The sequence below is a fragment of the Squalius cephalus genome (assembly GCF_949319135.1).
Source record: "Squalius cephalus genome assembly, chromosome: 17".
In the NCBI taxonomy this organism is placed as follows: Eukaryota; Metazoa; Chordata; class Actinopteri; order Cypriniformes; family Leuciscidae; genus Squalius; species Squalius cephalus.
The window spans coordinates 23703475-23725706 of record NC_137138.1 but is presented as its reverse complement, the minus strand read 5'-3'; the positions used below and the strand labels follow the sequence as shown (position 1 = coordinate 23725706).

Genomic DNA, 22232 nt, shown 5'->3' with positions numbered 1-22232 from the left:
AACACATTAGCGAACATTATGACCGTCTGCTGATGTTGAGAGTGCAAATATTGAGAAGGCAAAATTACGGATCTTTGGCTCATGAATATTAATTAAGTCACGAAGCTTCAAGAAGATTACGTAGAACGTCAATGATTGATTAACATTCATAACTTTGTCGGATCCGTAGAGATGGTAACGTTACTGGACAGTAGCAGCCAGCCTCTGTATTCATCTGGAAACCCTCGCGGAGGACTCAGATTCGATTTCGGCCCTCGATCCAATTCCTCCCTTCTCTTCTTAGCAATTTATCGTCTAATCTCTACTGTATTTGTGAATAAAAATATTCGTTATAGTCAAGCCTGCGCCATAGTAGAATTGGTGTAAGATAAGCGCCCTCTAGTGGCTAAGCCTCGGTGTTCAGAGTTGCGCATGCGCAGTGGAAACTCAAACGGTGTGTGTAATGGCTGCCTGATGGAGTAAGTGAATTTAGATGCTTCTTCTCTTCTGCTTGTAATTTGACCGCAGCAAACAGAGAACGCCTAACAAGACGTCTGAGCTAAAATGGTTTATATTCACCCAGGGGCGCAGCCCAAGACGAAATCTAACCGCGTGAAGTGATTAAACAACATGTAAGTCTATTTATATTATAATTATCGTAGCATTTGTAAGGGGATAACGGACACAGTTCTGTAAAGCTGTTAGCCGAGCAGATAATACTTATTAAATGCTACATACTAAACTCATTTACCTCAAAAAAACGATACTCGCTAATGTTTTAAGACATCTGAATCGGTTATATATAAAGTTGAACGAATCACTAGCATTAAGAATATATCCTTTAGTTCGCGCAAACTCGCTACAGCCAATGAAAGTCAATCATTATTGTTCAGGTTTACGTTTAAACACGTACTCGTCGTATTATCAGTGTAATATTTAGTTTATATAAGGTTTATCTATTCAGTGTTTCGCAAGCGTTTTTCTTTTTTGAACTGTGTGACTGTTGATGTGTCGGGGTTACTAGAGTTCAAACACGTTTACACGTCAGGCGTAACTATAACTAGTCCACGTGAGTTTAAAGATGCGAAATTCAACACTATTTTCTCTTTACAGCACAGTTATTTTACTATATTGTTGACTAAAGCAGCATGTTATGTAAGTAGTGGATCTTCCATCCTGTGGTAATAATAAGAGAAGTAACGTTAGGTGTGTCGTTCCTTCCACTTACTGAAAGTACCTTGTATTACCATGGTTTCGTAAAGAACCGTGGTGTTATTATCAATGTTGAAATTGTTTTTGTTGCTTATTATTATTTTTGAAACAGTGATCTATTTTTCAGGATTCTTTTATGAATTGAAATTTCAATGAACAGCATTCAGTTATTTGAAATAGTTATTTGTAAAATTAGAAATGGCTTTGTTTTTTGATCATTTTAAAACGTCCTTTCTAAATAAAAGTATTAATTTCTCTCTCTCTCTCTCTTTAACCCACACTTTTAAATGCTAGTTTATTACAGTTTCCACACAAATATTAAGCAGCACAACTTTTCAGCATTGATAATAGAAAGAAATGTTTCTTGAGCATCAAATTCGCATATTAGACTGATTTCTGAAGGATCATGTGACACTAAAGACTGGGTAATGATGCTGAAAATTCAGCTTCGACATCACAGGAATAAATGACATTTTAAAATATATTAAAATAGGAAGCAGTTCTTTTAAATGGTAATAAACTTTCCCAATATTACTGTTACTAATAAATACAGCCTTTTAAGATACTTTTTTTTACTCCGGTTAATGACCGTTTAGCTCTGAAATTCTTTATTTGCACATCTTCTTGACTGAGTCGCTCTCATGATTTATGTCTTCAAAGCTATGTTTCTCTCTCAGTTGAAATCGAGGCCTGTTTGGTGCCCTGCTGGTCATGGCAATGAAGACCCGTGTGGAAGCGGTTCTGAACGTGGGTCTGCGGATCCCCAGCATCATGCTGCTAGAGGTCCTGTACCGATGGGACGTCAGCTCCTTCTTCCAGAAGATCCAGAGAAGCAGTCTCAACAATAACCCCCTCTTCCAGTACAAATATATAGCCCTGTACCTGCATTATGTCGGTATGTACAAACACAACAAGCAACCTCTCCCTGTCTATACATCAAACACTGAATGACATTGAACTGTCAAATACAGGACTGACACGTGACTCTTAATTATGCGGTAAAAACTGATGCTGCCTCTTGAGGATATTATTACTATTCTAACTGATCTAACTTATGAATTTTACCTGGTATGTGATCAAATAGGCAACACAGTCAAAGATGGATCTGTCACGTCTAGACTTGGTGTGTGGGCAACCCATTATACTAATGCAGCAACGCCCTGGCGAGTTTCGAGTGTGTCTTTTCTTCATGAAATGTAAAAATGCAATTTTACAGTGTAGCTTCATGGCTAGTTTTCTGTTCGTGGTAGTAATGCTGATGTTCCACACACATTAATGTCGTGTGTGTGGGCGTGCTTGTTTTCTTGGCCGTCTGCTCTCTGTTGAGGAAAAGCAGAGTGCTAGTGCAGTGTTTGTACTCTGGCTCGAGTCCTCTTGTAATGGGCCAGTGGAAACGCAGAGTCAGGAGTTGGGAAGATTTTTATGATGGGAACGGTCTTGGTTGTTAGTCATTCAGGCAGTAATTAAACTATCGAACTGCAAGCTGTAATTAAGCTCCGTTCTGTGTCATGATGCCTGTTTTGTTTGTGTCAAAGAAAATGAGGAAAGCGAGAAAAGTGGAGGAGACACGATTACATAGTTTAATTTTTTTTTTTTGACTGAATAAAGAGTGTAGCAATGCAGTAATTTTCTCAAAATGCTGTAATTCACTAGCCTGGCTAACGTCAGACCACTTTCTCTTTGAGACGTGGTCTGGATACTACATTTTCTCGTATTTGAGGCGTGGTTTACGAATGCCCAGAGCCGTTTATTGGGCGCTACAAATGTCTATCAAATGCGCCTGTACGCAGCTCATAGCCAATCATTTCAAATTATACCAGATGACGTATGTAGAGCGACAGATATTCAACGAAGAAGACGACGATGGGTCAGAGATTTATGTGTACACCAGAGAGTCCTGCACGGGTCCGATTTTGTAAATCCGCACCCGACCCGTTTTCCAACAGCAGCACTAATAAAAATCTGCTCCGACCCGCTTAAAATAGAACCGACACCCAACCCGCACCCGAAATAAAATCAGTTTAGACTATCACATTATAGACACACTTACAAAAATGTTTATTGCCAGGTCATACAGAAGTTATTACACGACAATTAACACAAGGACAACTTCAGCCGAAGCTGTCAAAAGGCCGATACATGAAGAACATGGCTAACGTTACCACACAAATCGAACAGACGCGGCTACAACACTATATGCCACACAATTTCGTCTAGCCTACATCTGACAATTTTGGGTTCAAACACGCCCTGCACACCACACATACTAACAGTGTTAAATATGAAAAATACCGCTCGATAGAACGGCTTTGTTACCAGTTATCTGCGTGCTTCCTCAGGGATGAAGTTCCACATTTGCGGCTATCCAACACGAAAATGTTTGCAGCAAAGCTTTTTACAATATTTTCTTCAGATAACTCCAAATTTCTCCCACACACTGGACTTGATTTTTGATGACGTATTGTCGACAACTTTACAATCTCCACTAGCTATTCTTTTCTTCAACTCCTCAGCATCTATCTCGACGACTGCAAGCAGATCGCGCGCACGCGGTTATGATGAATTTTTAAAAGTGGAAGTAGCCTTGGTAACGTTCTAGATCCTGGGAGGGCGTGGCGCGTCGGCACAAATAAACTGATGTGGATTTTAAATTATTTTATCAACTTGAAATACAGGCATATTTTTGTAGATGTGTTTGCTTGCTAAACTAAATATGCATATATTTTTACGTCTGTCATGTTGGATCCATAGATAAACAAACTGCTTCGGTGTGTCGCATATACTTCGTCATCGTCTTGCTGCTCCCTCCCCGTTCTGTGATTGGTTCCCTATTTCAGGGGAAAAATTAGCCCATGGTAGCCACTAGACTACCTTGCAGCGTGAATAAAATTGCGCTGCTCAAGGCAGTATGGGGAAACCCAGGCTAGTAATTCACTACATTACCTTGAAATATTTCGTTTTTTCATTCAGAAAAAGCATAAGCCTTTAAGGCATTTAAGGCATCAAATTTAAACGGTTTTCTCAGGCCCGATAGCTCTGAGGGGGATTATGTAAAATAATATATATATATATATAATAGAATGTAAAATTATAATTGTATCAATTGTAATGCACCTGCACTGCAAAATATTTTTTATTTATTTCAGAAGTACATCAAATAATTTACAACAGTACTATAATTACAATAATTATGTCTTAATTTCTTCTCTCTCAAGAGTTAAACCTTTGAGCTTTTGTGTTAATGGTAGACACCAGGGAGACCTTTAGTTTTCTGTGACAACAGGTTTACAAATGCTTTTAATTACAAATAGTGTATTTTTGTATTGTTTCACATGCTCATGTTGAGAACAACAAGAATATTCACATGTTTGGGTGAAAGTTGGCTCCTCAGTCTGATTCAAAATAAGGCCGGCTGCTGAGAAAACACGCTCCGCCGAAACAGATGTTGCAGGGACACAAAGATAATGGTGTGCTAAGCGAAGTTTCTTTCAGCGCTTGTGTTTCTGTTCTTAAAACAGTCTCCCTTGACGAAACCTAAAGGAAGTTTTCTCATGCATGCATCTTTAAATTAAAGTGTGTGATCATTAGGGCTGGGTATTGACACAAATTTCACAATTCGATTCGATTTCGATTCACAAGCTTGCAATTCGATTCGATTTCGATTACGATTCGATTCAATATCGATTATTTTGGATATCAGGTACAATACATTGCAAATTTTCTCAAGGAAAACAAATCTCTTAACTATTATTGTAACTGGGAGTCAGTTGTAGCCTATAGGCTTCATTAGCCTACTATAATATTGAAGGTAAAAATTAACTGATTTGTATACAAACACTTAAAATACACTTTTATTTATTTTTATAATAATAAAGTTATATGAAATTATATAAAAATTTAAATAGTGGCTGTCATAAACTTTCCAGATTTATTCAAACATGCATTAAATATTGAAGAACATTAAACATTATAATGAATATGTAATTTGGTGCATATATTTCACAAAATGCTCCTCTCTAGAGTTAACTTTTCTAGCTGACTAACGAGTTTATGGTCACTGGATATATGGTTTTTCTGAGGTAAATGTGACGTTACATGACATTGTTTACTAACGTCTTTCCACGGTTGAAACAGTGATTGAGCGATTCCATGAGACATGATACGGACTTCGATTAGTTGTACTCTATCTTTTAACACACTTTCAGAAGCTCATTCATGTTTATTTCGCGCTGTAACTGGTATTATTAAGGCGGAAGAAGATCACGTGCGCTCGCGCTGTTGCTTCTCTTGAGCTGCGCCAGAGCGATCTCACGCCACAGCGCCAAAACGGTAATTATGTTTTTGAATTTCGTAAGAAAATGGACGTAATTTGAAATCTGAGACTTTGTTTCATATCAATAATAACAAAGCACAAAGATGATTGCGATTTATTGGATTGGATGCGCGCAACAATGTTCCATTCATTCATCAACTGAAAACAGGATGACTAATCGATTCTTGGGATTTAAGAATCGTTATCGTTTCGTAAAAATGAAAATCGATTCAAATCGAGAAATCTATATTTTTTGCCCAGCCCTAGTGATCATGTATATCGGCCACCCTGATCTGTAAAATTTTGGCATCATCCATTAAAAAAAAATCAACATCGGTCCGCCACTACTTAGTTAGCTAGAAAAACAACATTGCAGAGCAGCATTTTGCATTATATCACATATTCATTTTATTTTTACCTATTAAAGGTGCATTGCGCAAGTCTCTGAGTTTTTGCAGAACTATGCCACCTTCTGGCGACACACGAAACTGCAACCAGAGTTGTGCACGCGGTTACATGGAGTTTGCGTTGGGGTTTGGGATGAACTAGAAGCCGGTCTCTTTGAATCCATCTTCTACTTTTGCAAAAGTCGCTCGAGTTGTCTTCGCTGATGCGGATAATGGCGGCGAATACACAAACCTGCCAGACATAACCAGGTGAGCGTGAACGCGCATGACGTCACGCCCAGTCGATTCCGTCCCGAATCCCTCTTATTTATTTTACTGTACAGGATTATAGAGGCAATCGCAGTGATCAGAGAAGGGCTCATTTAGCCCATCAGGCAATTGTTTAAGCATGTATGGGTTAGAAAAACGGGTATTTTTAACATGAAAAGTTGCTTAATGGACCTTTAATGATGTCTTATTTAAAGTTGAATAAATCTGTCATGGAAAAACAAGTTATGAGCCACCGTTTAAATGGTTTAATTTCAACACCGCAAGTTTCATGAATTGAGAAAATTAGCAGAAACATTGTACACTCGATCATGTGATGTCGCAGGCGTCATGTCCAGCAGCGGTTTCATCTATAATGAAATGAATTGTTGAACGCTTAGTAGTACATTCTGGTGTCTGATTTTATCCAGCTGCCTGTTGACTTTGCATTGCAAATACAGTTTTGACTACTCCATTTATCCAGCACCCTATCTCTGAGTGTGCAAACTGGCAAAAATCCACTGACAAGGATGCGAATTCCTTTAAGAAGTAATTCTCTAATTAAAAATAAATGCCTCTTAAACACTTATTTTCTTAGCTGCCTGGAAGTAAAGAGGCGTGCAATGAGTTTATCGAGCTTATGTCAAAGGCCTGCTCTGTGTTAGTTTATTTTTCTTCAGTATTGTTAGTTAAGTGGAAACTTTAAAGGTTTTTCACACTGAAAGTGTCAAATGCGATCATGCATTTTAGCGTGACTACCATCGACATGATGCCACACTTCCATCACCTGATACAGTTTGATACAGAATGTTTGCTTAAAACCAACAGCACAGTGTCTCTGTGACCTCCAGCTAAACGCTGACAGTATGATCCAGTTCTACAGATAAGATATATGGCTTAAACATTTGCACACATCTCTACCACACCATTCTCTCCTCACTGTCCGTCTCTCTGCGTGACCTGTGTTGGACACTTGATCCAGCCGAGCAGGTTTCAGTGATGCTGATTCGTGCCTCGTAGATTCGACGCACAGGATGTAACACTGAATAACCGCAGAAACTAAAGAGGCGTGCATTCATCCTTTGGCAAATATTGGTGTGTTTTGCCTTTAAACCTATTGTGAAGTATTCAATGTGTAGAGTATTTCTTTTTTTATTTTATGCAAATAATGTTAACTTTTTTATTTACATGTAATATTTTATGATGACATTTCATTATTATAATAATTATAACATTTTGGTTAGTCTGATTTATAATTGGCTACCCAAAAATGGAGAATTGCTATGGTTATTTTTTCAATTGCTAATTCATACTAGGGGTGGAACGGTACACAGAAGTCACGGTTCGGTTCATACCTCGGTTCAGACATCACGGTTCGGTACGAGTTCGGTACAATGGAGGGAAAAGCAAAACAAAAATGCAGAAGGCAATTTTTTGTATTGTGCATGTCTCAGGCTGTACCACATAGTGTCATACAGTCTCTCCCCTGAGCTAGCTGCAACAGCCTGCCCTGAAGTGTGTAAAGTAAGATGTAAACAAAATAAGACAATCAGCTATAAAACTGAAAATAAAGCATCTCTTATTTATGTGCGGACGCACGAGCGCAAGGGTGCGCATGGCAAAATGTCGTCATTGCGGTGTGGGAGGTCGCGTGCGTTGGGTGCGCAAGGCCACATTTCGTGTGGCGGTGTGCAGTGCGCGGCTTTTTAGCGTGCACTGCTCCGCGTCCGAAGACGCACGACTTCGAGCCGAATCTGGCCGAGCATGAACATCTCACAGCACCGGCACCCAGTTCTTGCGTCTAAATTAGTTGCTTACATTAACAAAATGAGCCTACAATAGCAGACATAAGCCCTTTAAATAAAAATAAATGGCCATGTTTTATAAAAAGGTTCACAAAACTAAATAAAAATGTTTAGAAATTATGTAAGATAACATTAATTTAGTTGTAGGTTACGTTCTCATATCCATTTTTTTTTTCTAATGTCACAAGGAATAAACTGGTTTACTGCTTTACACGATTCTTTTATAGTGTGGGTTTGGTGTACTAAAGTGTTGTTGTACTAAAATAAACATTCACGAGTGTACCTTACTTCTCACCGCTGATTCCTGATGGTTTAGAGGACAATTACACCGAGTCGCACCCTGTCGTTTCAAAGAATAGTAGCCTACACCGGCGAGCGCGAAGTATAAATGCCTCGTCCATTTTGGGAGGCTCGCGCTGCGGAGGCAGGCTAAAGTATAAACAAACCTAGCTTAAGGCGGGGCTACAGATTAGGTGTCCCTAAAGAACCCGCGTATCTAACAGTAGTTCCGCATTACATTAATTAATTTGCACGCGAGTTTTATTTATTTTTATACCGTGTATTCTCCGTGTAAATTCATGCACCGAACCGTGACGCCCGTACCGATTCGGTTCGATACGAATACATGTACCGTTCCACCCCTAATTCATACCCAAGTAAACAATTGCATAATCATTCTGTGGTGGGTGAAGTCAATATAGAGAGAACAGCTGCTTCCAACACACACACCTATAAACTAATGTCGCAGAGCTAGACTAGCTTTCTCACACTGCACTTTCTGGAATGATTTAAGCATCAGCGAATGCTTCATAGATGATCCCTTGCAAGCTAGATGCTCACCCAGCTGTCCAATGCAGTATATTAGATTTCAGCCTGTTTGGATCGGCTGGATTCTCTCTGCATATTTGGTGCAGCGGACATAACCATAAGAAGGACGATTGTTTGCTAGCCAGACGCAAATTAGGTTTTGCTTTATGGTAGAATTTTTCCCAGAGCTGTTCATTCAGTTAAAGATATTTGCGGAGTGTTGGCCTGTATTGGAGATGAACCGTCGTGGTGTTTGATATAACTTCCTGTTGGCCTGAACAGTCTTTTATGTTTAGTGTGGCTTACAGATACTGCTGACACTGTTAAACAGGCAGGGTTGAAGACACTACTACTGCGATAAAGATCTCAGCACCGCCAGTGTCATCGACCCATTACTTGACCCGAATGTTTATTCCTGGTTTATAGCTGTAGGCTTTTTTTCTGTGAGTTGAACACTGCTGTTTAATCCCATGGGATTAAAATGAAATCAATATCTTTTCTTTTGCTGTAACAGTATCCTTAAGCATTTTCAGTCAGCATTGTAAGTAAAAACCAGAGCTGTATCCCACTGTTTTTGGTATTCTGTTTCATAATCACCAGCGTTAGCAAGTCAATTTGGTTAATATCTCATAACACAGATGTAGTCTTGTATTGTAATATAGCAAATGCTCACATTGAACAATACTTTTACAAAATGTAAGGTCATACAACTGTCCTAATATAATAATGAAGCAAAAAAAAAAAGAATGAAAAAGAAAATTAAGTAGTTTGGCATAATCCTTTAGTATTAAGATAATATATTAAGAAGAAGTTGGGAAGTTTTGTTAAATTATTTGTCTTTCATCTACCAAATCAAAGTCATGTGGTGAGACCAACATGCAGCGGGAAAACGACACAATAAGAACTGAAGTCTCTTAAAATATCAGATCATTTTACTTCAAGGCTTTATTAGTTCAGGTTGTAAAACCCAGGTTGTGTCGTGGTGCAAATTCACCAAACTATGCTATTTATGGATTTATAATTCATGCTATTTGTAAAAAATCAGGGTAAAAGTGTTTAAAACTTTTGAGAATGAGTGAGATGCGTACACTCACATGTATTTAATGTGTATGGAAAATGTTAATACTTTTTTACATGATGGTCACACCACATTTTTGTCATTAAAGGCACAAGATTGTAAGATTTTTAGATTCAAATATCCAAAAACCACTAGAACAGTTTTGTTGACTTGTGCACTTACATTATCCCAAACGTTTCCAACAATGTTTAAATCCAGAGAAATCGGCAGTTTTAACCAGGACATGGACCATGTCATTGCATCACCTGTCAATGACATCATATTTTAAAATGAATTACATGTCATTTAGCAACATGAGTCATCCAGTTTTTATTAGTTATTCTGATATAGATCTAGATTACTGCAGTGTGCAATAATTGTCTCATACCAGCCACCGAGTGAACGCACAGAGTAACGTTATAACATAACTTTCAACACACTCAAATGTATTCAGTATGATTGCTTTAACCATGTAAAACAGCGATGCGTTACCCCACATACGCAACGAAAAGAGCGGAAGTGGCGACGGCAGCATAAGCATAACTCGAGACCGGTGTGTATCGCAGGTATTTCACATTAGCATTCGCTCCAGCGGCCTCGTTCCGCTCCCAGGGCTCTCGGCCCGCCCCGCTTCATACCACGGTAACGTTAGTAAAACTTTAATACAGAATTCGCTTTCTTTCGGATTCCTTTCAATCGGCTGTGGAGGTGAAGACGACAACTCCCATGAATCCACTCTCATTCACGGCCTCAAGCTACACATTTGTTTTGGATAAGCGACCTCTAGTGGCGTAAATTACATCATGTGCCTTTAAATAAACCCTTTTTTAAAAATGTTATAAAAGTTTTGCAAAACCATATGAAACCAACATGAGTACAAAGAGTGTGTTTCTAACTTGTCATATGCTATTAAACTTTTTTTTTTTACAATACATTTTTTTTTTTGTGCATTTTTAAAGATTTTTTTCTTTATTGTGGATGCTCTTATTTGTCATTGACTCTAATGGATAATTTAAAATCAAACTAATTTGATTTTTGTGTTTTATGTTATTTAATGAAAATGGCATAAGCACGTTGTTTGTTTTTAATCCAATACATATCTTTGTATCATTATTGGTGTCAGTAATTGAGACTCCCTTTTGTTCAGGTTACATCCTCAGCTTGGTGTTGTTGACTTTACCCCGGCAGCACCTGGTGCAGCTCTACCTCTACGTGCTCACAGCTCTTCTGCTCTTCGCTGGACACCAGCTTTCTAGGTCTGTGCTCACAGCAGTCTTCTGCATGACTGTATACTAAGATGTGGAGAGGAAATGACACATTGCTTTTAAATTTAGTTGCAATGCCACTGAGAACCAGTAATACAGATTTTGACACTAATGCAACTGTTTAGTACGTCTCATGATGACTGATGTTCCTACAGGGATTACGTGCGCGCAGAGCTGGAATCCGGTTTCGAGGGTCCCCTCTACTTGGAGCCCCTGTCTATGAACCGCTTTACCACAGCACTCATCGGTACATCCATTCAAATCCGAAACTACTCCATTTTGTTCTCTTCTTCACTGCCGTGTTTGTCCCTGAAGCGTTATTAGGGACGAGTACAACTGGTGTTGTATTACTGAACTTCGGTTCCCACCCCTGCTGTTAAAGAGACCTGACTGCTGAACTATAGCACAGAGTCTAAAAGAGAAGAAACTAGATCTCAATGTGCTCAATTTGCTAATGAATGGAGGGCCCTGTGAAATGCTTCCAGTTTTACTAATGAGGCGTTTAGAAATGGAATGGCATGCAACCAAACCTTTCCACGAAAAACTGCCTTAAATACACTGATTAGGGATTTCACTGCTTTAAAGGAAGTGAAACTTCCATCTTAAGGTGGTCAAACCCAGTACAATGTTGCCAGATCAGCTTTTATTAACATGGGTTCTAGAGGAGGCATATACAGATTAAAAGATGAGTAAGCTCAAACGGGAGCAGCACTCAGAACAGAACAGAAATAGCCAAATGTGTTTCTGTTCAGTTCTTCATCTGGGAGTCTTTTTTAGACTTCTAGGAAGTAATGGACGTCACAAAAACAGTACTTCTGTAATGCTGCAGGAGCTTCGGTGTATGGAGCTGGTTTCAGCTACAGCAAAACAAACCGTTCCACGGGGTTCCTGGAAATCACTATTTAAAATTCCCTGAAAACCTTGAAATATAAGGGAATTTAAAATTGTGATTTGTAGGCTTGGGAAATTGGAATTTCTATAATAGAATTAAATAGATTAGGAAGCTAAAATAGATTATAAGTTTAAAAATGTTTTATCAGTTGAAATTTCTCTTTGCAAGCACTATACGTTTTTCTATAAAATTTAAAAAAATCCTGGAAATGTCACAAATATTCTATAAATGTAATATTTGTAGTAATGCCAAGCTCTAAAGGAGTTACTGGGCAGAAATTAGTTGTTGTGAATATATAATCATATAATACATTTTTTTTTTTTTTTTTATGTTTGGGTAAGACAGAAATAGTCATAAACATAATGGAAAGTAACATAAATTGATATAATGGTTATGAAATATTCTAAAGTAGTTTAAGCTGTAAAATATTACAACTGGTTGAAATGATTGCAGAAAATACTTTTTTTTTTTTTAAACCTGGGAAAAGTTGTTGAAAATATTGGGAGCGTAAGTCATGTTTATACAGATATTTACCTCTGTAAGAAGTATCCAAATATTAATCCTGTAAAAAAAATCTGTATTATATAGCACTATATCACAGATATTATATATCTGCACTGCAGGGTAGTTTCCACATTTCACTTGAAATGAAGCACAGTTTGAATGGAAAATCTTCATTGACGAAATCTGTAATCTTTGCTGGCCCAGCTAAATGAAGATCAGAGATAAAACAACTATTGGCTTTGGCTCTTATGCATACATAGTCATGTCAAGTGATATGTCATGTCAGTGGCACCACTGTACACAGAGCACACATATTACTCCCCTTTGGCAACAACATCGCAAGAGAAACTCTTGGTAACGCCATTTGTAAATCAAGTCTTTTGTGTGAACCGACTGTGTTACAGTGACTATTTGCGATGCAACAAAGTAGCACAAAAAGATTCATTCAAGTCAAATTGAGTCTTTTATTTGCCATGTCAACACAGCAAAGCCAATTACATTGGAGGGACATTGAAAGCAGCATTTTAAAGGAAGCATTGAGGTGTGTTAGTGTGATTTTTCTCTGTACGTTTGTGTTTATTCAGTAAGACTATCCTCTCCCTCAGGTCAAGTTGTGGTGTGTACGCTGTGTTCCTGCGTCATGCAGACCAAACAGATCTGGCTGTTTTCTGCACACCTGCTCCCCCTAGTGGCTAGACTGTGCCTCGTGCCCCTGGAGACCATCGTCTTCATCAACCGCTTTGCTATGATCTTCACCGGTCTGGAGGTGCTCTACTTCATCGCCGCCAACCTGCTGGTGCCCTACAATCTGGCCAAAACTGCCTACAGAGAGCTGGTACAGGTACGACTGTGCGGGATTTTTCTCATGTGATCATTATACTAAGAAATTGCATGTGATTGAGAAAAAGCATTGTGTTCAAATACGTTTTCCACACAGCAGGTGAAAATCATTTTGTCAAATCAAATTTGTATAGGAATATTGTAGAAAAACATATACAATAATTTTCAAATGAATAATTTTTTTTTTTTTTGGAATAAAAGTCTTATGCTTATCAAAGCTGCATTTTAATCATGAATGCAGAACAAGTGTAATATTGTAAAATATTACAATTTCATGTAAAAATCTTGGAAAACCTGCAAGTATGTGCCAATGAAACTAGTAATGATTGGAGCTTTGCTTCAAAATACTATTAAAAATGTTGAAAATTATTTTGATACATTCAAACATTCTGAATATTAAATATTTTAAATATATTGAATATTTTTGTTTTATGAAAATGTGGAGCAAAATAAGGCGTCACAGTGTAATTATGCATTTTTATTTGAAATGTAAATTGTTGACTTATTTCATCCTGCCCGCCAATCATTGAACGCTTGGTTTCCTGTGTTCTGTAGGTGGTGGAGGTGTATGGTCTGCTGGCTCTGGGCATGTCTCTGTGGAATCAGCTGGTTCTGCCTGTTCTCTTCATGTGCTTCTGGCTGGTGCTCTTCGCACTGCAGATATACACCTACTTTAGCACACGGGACCAGCCGCCCTCCCGAGAGAGGCTGCTCTTCCTGTTCCTCACCAGGTTTGACTGCTGCACCGCTGCACCATATACTTCACCTTCTTGATTGACAAGTACACACTGTAAAGTTTCAGGAGTAACACCCTCATTATAAAATGGGAGTGTGTCCCCTAAATAATCGTTCTGTGTGTATAGTGAACACGATTCAATCCCCAAATCATGGTGATCGACACAGTAGTAACCATAGCAACGTTCTGTCATCTCACGTGTTTGGTATTCACTATTTTTGACCAAATTCATATTACAGCGACAAAAGACTCGTTCTTCAAATTTAAAGGAATAGTTTACCCAAAAATGAAAGTTGTGTGATTGATTACTCACCCTATTGTCGTTCCAAACCCGTAAGACTTTTGTTCATCTTCGAAACACAAATGAAGATCATTTGGATGAAATCTGAGAGCTTTCTGTCCCTCCATTGACAGCTACACAACTGACACTTCAAAAAGTTCATAAAGAAGTTGTAAAACTAATTCATATGAATCGAGCGGTTTAGTCCAAATTTTCTGAAGAGACTCGATTGCTTTATATGATGAACAGATTGTATTTAGGCTTTTACTCACATATAAACATTCATCAAATCACACATCAGTTGTGGTAAACGGAAGCTCAAGCACTTTCGCTTGATGTGCGCGTTTGAGCACGTTTGAGCTTCAGCAAAAACCAATGAGGTTTGTTCTAGTGCTTCAAGCAGGTTAATATATATTAAATATAAATCCGCATATTAAGCGGTTTAAACCGCTCAATTCATATGGATTCGTTTTATGATCTTTTTAATTAACTTTTTGAAAGTTGAAAGTGGTAACTTGTGGTTACAAAGTGGTAGTTGCGTAGCTGTCAATGAAGGGACAGAAATCTCAGATTTCATCAAAAGATCTTCATTTGTGTTCCAAAGATGAACAAAAGAATGAATTTTGTTTTTGGACTTGTTTGAACTTGGATCATAAAGCGATCAGGTTTATGGAGTTATTAATGTGGGCAGGTGCGGGTCATGATAATTTGGTCTCATTTTCAATATAAAGCATTTGGATTTATTTAGATTTATCATAGGTATGTTTAGAGCTGGGCGAATTTATTTATTTATTTTTTTTTTTTTCTAAAAAAAATCTGCTTTTTTTTTTTTTTTTTTTTTTTTAATAAAAAATTCGATTCGATTCGATCCAACCCCCACCCACCCAAGAAAAACTAAATAACTGCGAACTGTAAATATATTTTAAAAATATATATTTATTGTATTTAATTAAAGTGCATCAACATAAACAAGATTGCAAAGGCAAACCCCTTTCTCTAACTGAAAAGTCACTGTGCAGTGCGCAACAAAGATTGTTAAACATCCAAATTATTTAAACTGTATTTGGATTGAGCTAACATAACAAAAAATCATGAGGTAACTCTTATGCCTGGTTCAGATTACACGATTTTTTTGTCTGTTACGATAGTCACTGTGTCAGATTACACGATTTTGACTCCTAAAAATCTTGTCATGTCGTGGACAAGAAACAAGTCAGACTACACGTTGTTTTCCGACCAGTCATCGCGAGCCGTCTCACACACTCATTCACTCGCACATATACACAAGCTCACTCACATAGCCTACACGCACTCACGCACTACCACACACACACACACACACACACACACACACACACACTCGCTCTCTCGCTCTCTCTCTCTCTCTCACACACACACACACACACACACACACACTCTCGCACTCACTCACTCACTCGCGCGTCGTCGTGGAGGGCCGTTAAAAAATTGAACATGCTAGACTTTTTGTCGTGATGTCGTGAAGCATCGAGGGCTGCGCCGCAGGGAGCGTGCTACGGAAACACTGAATGAAGATTTGGCGAATGCAAAATGTATGTATTGTACGCTATACTGAAGAGGGGGAGAAAAAAAAAATCAAAAAAATCTATTTTTTGAACATATTAATCGATTTGAACTACCAACTCGATTTTTAAATCAAATCGCTTTTTTTCCCAGCCCTAGGTATGTTATTGTTTGTTGTTTTTAGCAAGATCTGGCAACGTGAATGAGTCAAGGCTCATACCTCTTTCCTTGTGGTTTTCTTCCACCGCGCATACAGAAGAGCGTTGATTCGCGTGTTTAATTACGTTATTAACAACTAGTTGCTCAGTTTGGTTCCGTATTTACAATTATTCTAATTCCAGTTGTCACTACCTGCATTTTTTTGAGAGTTAAAAGGGATTGTTCTCTCAAAAACTTTTTCTTCCGTTGAACACAAAAGAAGATATTTTGAAGAATGTTGGTTACCAGCCAGTTGACGGTAGCCATTGACTTTCATTTATGGTTTTTTTTCCTACTATGGAAGTTGATGGTTACCGTCAACTGTTTGATTACCAACATTCTTTAATGTATCTTTTTTGTTCAACAGTAGAAACTAACTCATACAGGTTTGGAACGACTTGAGGGTGAGTGATGACTACATTTTTGGCTGAACCATCCCTTTAATTTGGTTGTGAATTAACAACTGACATTAGCTAGTGTGTAGAGTCACACTTGATGGAACTCTCTGTATTTAACCAGCACAAACATTACAGTCTACACATAACCCTGAATGCATTGCAACAAATATTCAGAACAGCACCTTTATCATAAACTAAACTGGATACTAGGACAGAAGACTAAAACACCATTCAACAATATCTAGCATATGTAAATGTTTTGTTGGTGGTTGTGTGTTCTCTGCAGCATCGCTGAGTGCTGTAGTACTCCTTACTCACTGTTGGGACTGGTTTTCACGGTTTCTTTTGTGGCGCTGGGCGTCCTCACCCTCTGCAAGTTCTACCTGCAGGGTTACAGAGCTTTCATGAATGACAACGCCATGCACAGGTGAGAAACATCCAACCAAACATGCTTACAATACTCCTTTTCAAAACATGACGTTTTTGCAGACATGTATATAGATTACTGTGTATCCAGCAATGCCTTTCTCTTCTGGTTTTCAGAGGCATGACGGAGGGGATCACTCTGCTGATCTTGGCTGTTCAGACTGGTCTCATTGAGCTCCAGGTCATTCACAGAGCTTTCCTCCTCAGCATCATCCTCTTCATCGTGGTGGCCTCCATCCTGCAGTCCATGCTGGAGATCGCTGACCCCATAGTTTTAGCCCTGGGGGCCTCCAGAGACAAGTAAGAGCCACAACACCTCTTGCATACATCATGCCTGAACAGAATTAAGGGTGCTCCTATTATCGGCAGATAATAGCTTTATATATAGAGTTGAGACAGTTTTTCTATGCACAGCTAAAATTGCTTCACTACATTCACCATTCTGGCAGTTCTACTTGGTTGCTAAACTGCAGGACGTGCTCTATAATATAAAGTGTTATTAAAACCGCATTAAGCCCTGAAGGAGATACTGTTCCCCATGCGGCTTTATGTGCTCCGAGACGGAGTGGAACACGGACAAGCAAAGTGATCTTTGAGCTTCGGGTTCGTGCCTAAACTATTAAATACACACAGAAATGTGGCAAAATGCTCAGCTTGGTGAGTATACGCTTAAACGCTGTCGGTTATGTCTTAAGTAGAGATGCACCGATGTATTGGCTAACAATTGGTATCGGCCGATAAAAGCTATTATATTCACTATGTGTTTAAAAACAGCTGATGATCAGGGCCGATTATATCCTGTCAATCAAAAAGGGTACGGAAAAAAAACCGACTACAACGCGCACTGTGTGTGAAGAAAATCTCTCGTGTTGAATTTAGGGAAAGTTAATGCGACTAACGCTTTAACAGCTAAAAACAGCTGCATTAAAGCAGGCACTATTTGACTCTGCAGCTTTTCCCTATACTAAACATTATTTGTTGCGCGCCGGACGAGAAGCACAGCACCAGCTAGTACTCTGTTCATGTCACACAGCGCCACTTTACATTAAAGCACATTATATTTGTCCCAAATCGTTATAAATGTAAATGCTGACTTCACCCAATGCTGCAGGAGACATTTAGTTTTACATTCATAGTTTTACAGCTTGAATAAAGTCTAAATGTATATAGGAAAAATGTATAGCCCTTTATAATCTTTCATTTTGCTCCGTTGTGTCCATACACTAACCTGAGTGCAAAAGTATATGCGTTTGCCAGCCGTGAGTACATTCACTGTCGTGTGCTGCCACCTACTGGAGGTACCAGGTCACAACACACTTACTTAATGAAAAGGATGACTAAAAACTCAATGAAGTAGGGAAATACCCTGAATTATGCCAGGAACTGCAGAATCTTTAAAGACAAAATAGGGAAATCAGCATGGAGCAAGATTGCTGATGTTTATGGATTTTCAGGTGAGATTCTTAATTCAGTTAACGTAAGCCCTGAGGTAAAATGTCTAGTTACTGAGGACAGCAACAATTGTATTTAGTAGTACAGTTTACAGTCATTACATTACATACAGTACAGACAATATCTTTATTTCATAATGTCCTTAAACATAACAATATTGTTGACTTCAAACTAATAATAGAATGTGCCAGAGGCTTCCTCAGCACTTGTATACACAGTGATACGAACAACAACGATGCCCTCGGTTTTACCGATTCAAGTACCGATTTACCGAGTCCTCATCCTTTGGAAGTGCATGCAAAGTGGATTTGCTTTCGCAGCGCAGAAAATAGCATCTTCTCAACATGAACCAAACTCATCCATGCCTCAGCAAAAACCACAGTGTTTGAGGGCAGGTCAAAGTAGACGTGTTCGCAAACAGCTTTATAACACATTACATATGAAAGGTAATACCCAAAAAAAAAAAAAGGAAACGTTAAGAGATACTAAATTGCAGTGTGCTTGTTTTTCATTCTAAAACATGTTACTTGTTTTGATTAGGGTTTTAATCCGAGAATAAAATCTTCTCCAGTGCTTGCTGGGGGTTTGTCTGAGGACCTGTATCTGGAGCTTTTCTTGTTTCTTCTGTTCTTACAGGAGTCTGTGGAAGCACTTCCGAGCAGTGAGCCTGTGTCTTTTCCTGCTGATCTTCCCTGCTTATATGGCTTACATGATCTGCCAGTTCTTCCGCATGGACTTCTGGCTGCTCATAATCATCTCCTCCAGCATTCTCACGTCACTGCAGGTACACACACCTCACACACAGCACACGTATAAATAAACACTTTATCACGGCGCTTAGACATTACTGCAGTCAAGTTTTGTTAGGAGATCAAGTGCTGTGGTAGTATGTTGATTTTATTTATTTTTTATGGAGAGACATTTTTGCTGTGTAGGTAAATACTGTTTCAGTAAATTATTACATTTAGATTTTTTTTTTCTTGAATATTTAGCACAATGAAGGAAGGGATTTAAGAATGGGAAAAGAAATTAAAACTAAAAAACTAAATGTATAACATGTATTTATGTATTTATAGGGCTCGACATTACCACTTGTCCGGGACAAGTGGATTTTTTGAAGGGGCAAGTGAAAGAGAATTTTACTTGCCTGACCAAACAAGTAGCCTGATTAAAACTTAAGTGATAATTAAAATTTAACTAGGGAAGCATCGAATCGCAAGAATGATTCTGATTTTATTACATTCCGTGTAAACAGCGATTCATAATGGATATTGTGTTTCTGGTAACAAGGTCTCACTGTTGAGGCTTGCGCTGCCTGTCTCTTTGTGAGAGACTTTCGTAGAGAAGTGTGCAAATGAGCAAAACAAAACGCATAAACTCACAGAACAAAAGGTAAAAATTCAAAATGTTGATACTGCCCTGTAAGTAACAAAACACGACTAAGGGAGCTGCCGAATATTATCACGAGTGCAAATGTTACATTGATTTTATAGCTCAAATCAACAAGTAGTTAAAATTAAATTACTTACATTTTAGACACTATTGACTGTTCTTGTTCTAGTTTACCAATGAAAATGTCCAAACAAAGATCACAGCAGAAGAACTATTGCGCTCTCTTAAAACAAAACTCAGCGGTGTTCGGTTACTGAATGATTCAGCATTTTGAACGAATCGGTCGAATGAATGATTCAATGACTCACTCATTAAGTGACTTGCCGCTGCCACCTACTGGCGGTTTTATGTTTAAAAGAATCATTGCGTTTTTTCCCCAACATTTCTCATTTATATATTCAAAAATGTATTTAAAACAATCTCATGCCATAATTTATTGCAGTTGTAATTTTGCAGTGTAAATAATTTAATTTGATTGGTAATAGCCCCATAGTGTCTTACTATTATAATTACATTTATTGTAAGAATTTGACATTTTAATAAGGTTAAAAAAAAATTGACCCTTATAAAGGTAAATAACAGGCCTGGGGTAATCAAAAATATGCATATTAAGTATGTAAAAGCTGATAGAACACTTTTTTTTTTTTTTACTCGGGACAAGGACAAGCACATGACAAGGCTTAATGTCGAGCCCTGAATCGCGATTTATTGAGTTCTTTTTTTAAAAAATTGAGAACAAGCAAACTACAAGCGAGAAAACAAATACAATAGAACAAAAATGCGAATGCCGATACAGTACCGAATTGAGTTCTTTTTTGTGTCTTATCGCCCTTGAATGGTTTAAAAGTACTTGAATGAATGATTGATTGGCTGATCATAGAATAGGCATACATGCAGACCATCCTCGGTCGGCCGCTCTCTCGCACATCGCCAGGGCTGGTGAGTGGAACCCAGATAGCGTGACCATATACTGCAGGGGTCGGCAACACTGGCATGCGGAGGGGTAATTGCTGGCATGTGAGCAAAAGCGAGAGAGGTGTATGCATTTCATTCATATAAAGTACCTCACCTGCATAAAGATCTACATTTTGAGGTAATCATTCCTCGTAACACAGCTTGTTTTATTAAAGGGGACATAACACACGCAGTTTCTGCCAATCTCATGTTAATCTTGAGTACCTATAGAGTAATGTTGCATCCTTCATATCTCCGAAGAGTATTTAGTTTTATCAGATTTATAAAAGACTCGCTGTACCGAGTCTTGCACATTGACGGGCGCGCTCTTGCTCTTGCTCTGGTTGATGTGTGCACATGCTCTTGCCAATACAAGGAATTCCCCCTTTATGAAGTCATACGAATCCTGAAGGGGTGTATTTGGCACAGAAATACTCCGTCATACTTCCAACTCGTTTTTTTTTAAAACTTTGGCCATGTTTAGCATGAGAATCCAACTCTTTAACAGTGTAAATAAGTCAGAATGCATGAAATAGCATTAGACATTCCCTCTAAGTTAGGAGTTATAAATACTATTAAAGTGTGAGAATTAAACTGCAAGTCAATGAAAGCACACAGCTCTGACAAGCCATCAAGTTACTGACTGACAGATTACAGCTTGTTACACTGTACATAGTTAGGCCGTGTGTCCACCAAAGCGTTATTAGCCAGCTGAAAACGCTAGGCGCTCTGCTATAAACGCTCAGCTGTGGGCGCTTGAGAGCGTTTTGGCAGCGCAGTGTTTTTTCAGTTGAGACGGTTGAGACCGAGACACTTTGCTTGTTATGATACGGAATATCCGCGAAAGTCTTACTAGTATCTCATTTCACACATATTTTGTTTCTGTGTTGATTCTATATTAAAATGTCAATACAATGTAATGTATTTTATCTGGCTCTTGATTTTGTTCCGTTATTATGCTTGTTGTTGTCATCTGTTGACGTTGTACAAGCAGAATCATGTGGCGGACGCGGTTGGTCGGTGTGGTATTAGTCCCGCCCCTCCTTCACTGTGATTGGACGGTTGGGTAAAAAGTGACAGTGATGAGCGCTGCGTTTTACCAAAAGTTGAACATTCTTCAACTCTCGGCGACCAGTAAAAAACGCCGAACGCTCAGCGCTTCAGCGTGAAAAAGACGCTCAGCGCCTCGTTACGCTCATGGCGTTTTAAAAACGCGCCGCTCCCATTGAAAACAATTGAAAAAACACGCCAGCCGCGAGTAAAAACGCTTTGGTGGACACACGGCCTTAAAGACTATACATTTAGTAGATATTCAATCAAGTATATAAAGTTCTATTAAATATTCCACACACATCTGATGACTGATGCATGCATACCTGGTCACTTCATGCACTTACTCTGATCAGATCGCTATCCAATCGTGAAAAGACTAGGGGTAAATGAGAGGGTAAATTATTTTTCCGAAAGAGAGGGCATTTTTTTCGCATTGAAGGTGAAACCGGACAAAATTCATCTGGTTGTAAATGGA

The 22232-nt window shown here is 38.5% G+C and overlaps 1 protein-coding gene and 1 long non-coding RNA gene across 3 annotated transcripts in view; one reads left to right on the top strand and one right to left on the bottom strand.

Moving 5' to 3' along the window:
- The first annotated feature begins 379 nt into the window (after positions 1-379).
- rnf145b (ring finger protein 145b) overlaps positions 380-22232 on the top strand; it is a 23747-nt gene continuing 1894 nt past the window's right edge. The window contains exons 1-10 of one of the 2 annotated variants that reach the window (XM_079846522.1): positions 380-458; positions 563-611; positions 1869-2086; positions 10973-11081; positions 11246-11337; positions 13092-13327; positions 13882-14057; positions 16767-16907; positions 17024-17206; positions 18995-19142. In XM_079846522.1, the coding sequence (XP_079702648.1) occupies positions 1903-2086; positions 10973-11081; positions 11246-11337; positions 13092-13327; positions 13882-14057; positions 16767-16907; positions 17024-17206; positions 18995-19142 (1269 nt within the window). In that variant the 5' untranslated portion in view covers positions 380-458; positions 563-611; positions 1869-1902. The remainder of the gene's footprint in view (positions 459-562; positions 612-1868; positions 2087-10972; positions 11082-11245; positions 11338-13091; positions 13328-13881; positions 14058-16766; positions 16908-17023; positions 17207-18994; positions 19143-22232) is intronic. The other variant, XM_079846523.1, reaches the window with a different exon arrangement.
- LOC307144271 lies at positions 13915-14336 on the bottom strand. Its single transcript, XR_013818714.1, has 2 exons — positions 14276-14336; positions 13915-14066 (listed from the first exon to the last, which is right to left on the bottom strand). It is a non-coding gene; the product is annotated as an uncharacterized lncRNA (long non-coding RNA).